At 34.8% G+C, this 5,491-nt stretch overlaps 1 protein-coding gene across 1 annotated transcript in view; it reads right to left on the reverse strand.

The window, feature by feature from the left end:
• LOC105116102 (probable LRR receptor-like serine/threonine-protein kinase RFK1) overlaps positions 1-4,832 on the reverse strand; it is a 14,053-nt gene extending 9,221 nt beyond the window's left edge. The window contains exons 1-7 of the mRNA XM_011013296.1: positions 4,769-4,832; positions 4,601-4,669; positions 4,428-4,496; positions 4,284-4,298; positions 4,101-4,147; positions 516-877; positions 303-446 (exon numbers count right to left, since the gene is read on the reverse strand). Of these exons, the coding sequence (XP_011011598.1) occupies positions 303-446; positions 516-877; positions 4,101-4,147; positions 4,284-4,298; positions 4,428-4,496; positions 4,601-4,669; positions 4,769-4,794 (732 nt within the window). The 5' untranslated portion in view covers positions 4,795-4,832. The remainder of the gene's footprint in view (positions 1-302; positions 447-515; positions 878-4,100; positions 4,148-4,283; positions 4,299-4,427; positions 4,497-4,600; positions 4,670-4,768) is intronic.
• Positions 4,833-5,491: the final 659 nt, after the last annotated feature.

The raw sequence follows: 5,491 nt of genomic DNA on the forward strand, positions 1-5,491 counted from the left end.
CTCGCTTTTCCGCAGCCAGCCCATTTTCCACATGAAAGCCAACAGAAGTAGAGGAGCAAATACTGAACCTGCAGTAATCCCTGCAATTTGTGAAGGAGATAGTCCCGTGCCAACTTTGAAGTCTGGATACAAATAGTGGAAGACAGAAAGAAAAAAATTATTTATCCAGATGAAGGGTAGCAGAAATCTTTGCTCAACAAAATTAAGAGCACGCAATTCTTACTAGCAGTTACGGAAATGCCTGACACAAGGGGTCCATTCAGAGACAGGGCAGCAGTACTTGAATAGGAAAAACCTGGCACCTGGAAAGATCCTTTTCCAGCCCAGAAAAAGTGGATATTCAATAGATGATCATCTCCTACATATGCTGTGAAACTTTCAGTCCATGTCTTACTGGTGCTGTTGGCCATTTCTTTTATGTTGAAGTCTTTTAGTTCTCTCTGCCCCTGTATCAAACAGTGGATGTTGAACGATGGGAATTATTGAAAGAAGCTACAGAAAAATATAGCGGTTACCTGTATATATACATCAAAAACACGTTTCCCTAAATTCGAATAATCTTCATCACTTTGGTAAACAGTTTCAGCGAAGTAAAGTGTCACAGTGTAATTTCCTTTAAATAAACAGAAGCCATAATATGTCAGAGAAAGAGGGCAGAGGCGACTTGAATTGTATAACTGTGTCTCAGCAGAACCACAAATTCCGTTTTTTATGTAATGACTGGAACCGTTATTTTCCGAACCAAAGTCTCCAGAACAAGAATAAGCCCAATTTTCTTTTGGTGCTATATAGTAATTTGATGTTGAATCGTCTGCTTCGAACACTTTCCCATCAATAACTGTGTCTCCTCCTCCACAATTTATATATATGGAATCGTCTGCAAAAAATGATAATCAGTACAGGAAATCTGTCCTGCGCAAAATTATAGAGCTTCTCAACAGAACTTACACTTCGGTTTTCGCCGACATTTATCTGTATCACGCATAGAATTCCTAGAAATAGCAAACAACATTTGTAAGAAATAGCTCAGGATTATTTGTTCTACATTAATTGCACCATATGGAGGATATTACCATACCTGGTTGGTAGACTGCTTGAGTAGGAACAACATGCAAGCAGTTGGTGCACATGATAGAAAATGATCAGAAGTTGGGATTTCATAGACAATAATATCCTTGCAAGTGAAACAAAAGGAAGAGGAAAATGAAGTTGCCGTTATTACATGTTCAGCTTTCCTTCTCCTTTCTTCGGACCATCATTTGGAATTTCAAAATCATTATATGACAAGTCCCTGCAACATTTTTTGTTTCAAATAAACATATCAAGATTTTATTGAGGCATTCTACAAAAGGGAAAACAACCAATCTGAGCAAAGAGCACAAAGCCATAACATACGCCTTGTCCTCAATTTTATGAGGAAGCCAGGGAGGTAGTGTGCCACTAAGCATATTTCTCGTGAGAAACCTGAACAAAACAAAACGATATGAAAACCATCACTTGTTTTTTAATAGAGTGGCAAAACGACCTTATTATAAGATGGACTGATCGAGTTCTTTTGCATACATCTTAGTAAAATTCAGGTTTTTCATGGAATCTGGTATTCGACCCGTTAAGTTGTTAAAGCTCAAGTCTATGCAGGGTAAAAGAAATGAAAGCAATTAATCGTTATCTTTAATAATTTCATAAAAAAATAATGGAAAGTTAAGTTTGATTTGATTTGTTTTTAGTTTTTAGGTTAAAATATTCAAGCTCGCTATTGACTTTTTTTTTTTAATTTTTGCCAACTTGATATTTTCACTTAAAGTGGAAAATTCTAGAATGACAACGAATTAAGTGTATGGGAAAGGTTCTTCTTTTACTGGATCACACCACACATGAGAGTAGTTTCATATATACAAGTTTTTTACAACAGGATTATTCTTAATTAAGTTGATAATCCAAAGCGCCATCGGATCATCCTTTTAAAAGATTTTTAATCTTCAATGATAATGAAGTGGTACTATTAATCAAAAAACAATCTATCAAATCAAATCTAAGACGAACTATTTTCAACTGCATACAACTTGTTTACTCTAAAGATTGGCTCATTAAGGTTTTAAAATATTCCTTTTGTGTTCTAGCTAGGGAAAATATTAAAAATTAGATTTTTAAAGATTAATAATACAAGAACTATAGACACCACTTTATAATGTCCATTTTGGGTCTAAACCCTTATAGATTTGCTCTTAGACTATACCCAAAAAGCCTCATACTAATGGAGATATTTGTCTATCCTTATATAACTCATGATCCTCTCCATTTCTAACCAATGTGGGACTTTGGTCACATACCCAACAATCCTTTCCTTGAACAAAGGACCACCGAGCCTCTCCTCAAATGATCATCATTCATCATCCGTCCACTCTTACCAACCAGGATTCTTTCATTCTCTACTTTATCATGTTGGGATCAGGATACGTCCATGAAGCATCCAGAGAGAACTACCTAACTTGAGAGTTTGCTCTTTCTAGGTCAACTCCTTTTCACCATGTTGGAATCAGGACACATCCATGAAGCATTCGGAGCACACCGCCAATCCAATAGAGCTGATCCATGGATTACATCGTGATCTAATTAGGGTCCACCACCTTTTGTTCGGCATTTCGAGGATTCATCCATCATGGCTAACTCGGGGGCATGGCTCTGATACCACTTGTAAGAATTATAGACACTATTTATCTCCACATTGGGATGATATTGGCCGGCGTAAGCCCTTAATAGTTGAAAATTATAACTAGATTAGGGACCAATTTTGGAAAGCAATTAGAGATAGGGAACTAATATTATGTTACCAAAAAACCTCATAAAATTTAGAGATGAAAACATCATCACTCAACAGATATCAGGAATCCTCCTGTCTAATTGAGATTGAGATGGATTTTAAGCAAGTTTGACTAGGATCCAAACCTAGTGTGAATATAACTTCTCTCGCTTTCATTTTTTAGCATACAAATGAGTGTGTGGCTTTGCCCAATTAATACCCATATGGATTTTTTATATTTCCTAAATATTCTAAGAATTTTTGTGACTTAAAGTTTTCAAATTTTTATTTCATTAGTATTATGAAAAAACATATTTTTTAAAAATTAATTTTCAAAATTCTTTAAGCTTTTTAAATATTTTTATTAAATAAGAAGTTTTCATAGCCCTTTTTTTTGTTTATTCCTCAAATTCATTTCATGCACTATTAAAAAACATTTACATAATGTTATATGAAACAGCATTATGTATCTTATTCTTCCTTACAAATATAGAGATAAGGAAAAAGAAGAATTTTGAATGTTTTTTCCTGCTCTCTCTTCCCCCCACTTGCACAAACCTAACAAAACTCATACTCATAAGCCCATGCCAGCATAATAAAAAAGAAAGATGACCCATACCCTAGCCACCATGCCCTGCACTTGGACAAGGTATGGTGACCCTCTCCCCTGGCCTCCTATAAATACAGGGGGAGATTTGTGGGAAACAGGGAGGAAAAGAGGGGAAAAGTAAAAGAGAGAGGAAAAAAGCCACTACAACGACTATCTTTATTCCACCACCAACACTGCTGCCACAACGTTGCCACTAAGAACGACTACATTGAAAACAAAGTTAGCAAAAAAGATAGAAAAAGAACGACTACATTGAAAACAAAGTAAAACACGTTTCCCTAAATTGGAATAATCTTCATCACTTTGGTACACAGTTTCAGCGAAGTAAAGTTTCAGAGTGTAATTTCCTTTAAATAAACAGAAGCCGTAACATGTCAGAGAAAGAGGGCAGAGGCGACTTGAATTGTATAACTGTGTCCCAGCAGAATCACAAACTCCACATTCCACGTTTTTTATGTAATCACTGGAATCGTAAGTTTTCGATGCGAAGTCTCCAGAACAAGAATAAGCCCAATTTTTTCTTTGAGCTAAATGGTAATTTAATGTTGTACTGTCTGCTTCAAACACTTTCCCATCAACTTCTGTCTCTCCTCCTCCACAATGTATATATAAGGAATCGTCTGCAAAAAATGATAATCAGTACAGAAACTCTGTCCTGCGCAAAATTAAGAGCTTCTCAATAGTACTTACACTTTGGATTTCCCCCACATTTATCTTTCAACTCGCGTACAGAATTCCTAGAAATAAGAAACAAAATTTGTAAGAAACAGCTCAGGATCATTTGTTCTAAATTAAGTGCACCATATGGAGGATATTACCATACCTCGTTGATGGTTCTACATTAATTGCACCATATGGAGGATATTACCATACCTGGTTGGTAGACTGCTTGAGTAGGAACAACATGCAAGCAGTTGGTGCACATGATAGAAAATGATCAGAAGTTGGGATTTCATAGACAATAATATCCTTGCAAGTGAAACAAAAGGAAGAGGAAAATGAAGTTGCCGTTATTACATGTTCAGCTTTCCTTCTCCTTTCTTCGGACCATCAATTGGAATTTCAAAATCATTATATGACAAGTCCCTGCAACATTTTTTGTTTCAAATAAACATATCAAGATTTTATTGAGGCATTCTACAAAAGGGAAAACAACCAATCTGAGCAAAGAGCACAAAGCCATAACATACGCCTTGTCCTCAATTTTATGAGGAAGCCAGGGAGGTAGTGTGCCACTAAGCATATTTCTCGTGAGAAACCTGAACAAAACAAAACGATATGAAAACCATCACTTGTTTTTTAATAGAGTGGCAAAACGAACTTATTATAAGATGGACTGATCGAGTTCTTTTGCATACATCTTAGTAAAATTCAGGTTTTTCATGGAATCTGGTATTCGACCCGTTAAGTTGTTAAAGCTCAAGTCTATGCAGGGTAAAAGAAATGAAAGCAATTAATCGTTATCTTTAATAATTTCATAAAAAAATAATGGAAAGTTAAGTTTGATTTGATTTGTTTTTAGTTTTTAGGTTAAAATATTCAAGCTCGCTATTGACTTTTTTTTTTTAATTTTTGCCAACTTGATATTTTCACTTAAAGTGGAAAATTCTAGAATGACAACGAATTAAGTGTATGGGAAAGGTTCTTCTTTTACTGGATCACACCACACATGAGAGTAGTTTCATATATACAAGTTTTTTACAACAGGATTATTCTTAATTAAGTTGATAATCCAAAGCGCCATCGGATCATCCTTTTAAAAGATTTTTAATCTTCAATGATAATGAAGTGGTACTATTAATCAAAAAACAATCTATCAAATCAAATCTAAGACGAACTATTTTCAACTGCATACAACTTGTTTACTCTAAAGATTGGCTCATTAAGGTTTTAAAATATTCCTTTTGTGTTCTAGCTAGGGAAAATATTAAAAATTAGATTTTTAAAGATTAATAATACAAGAACTATAGACACCACTTTATAATGTCCATTTTGGGTCTAAACCCTTATAGATTTGCTCTTAGACTATACCCAAAAAGCCTCATACTAATGGAGATATTTGTCTATCCTTATATAACTCA

The sequence above is a fragment of the Populus euphratica genome, unplaced genomic scaffold (genome assembly GCF_000495115.2).
Source record: "Populus euphratica unplaced genomic scaffold, PopEup_1.0 scaffold849.1, whole genome shotgun sequence".
NCBI lineage: Eukaryota > Viridiplantae > Streptophyta > Magnoliopsida > Malpighiales > Salicaceae > Populus > Populus euphratica.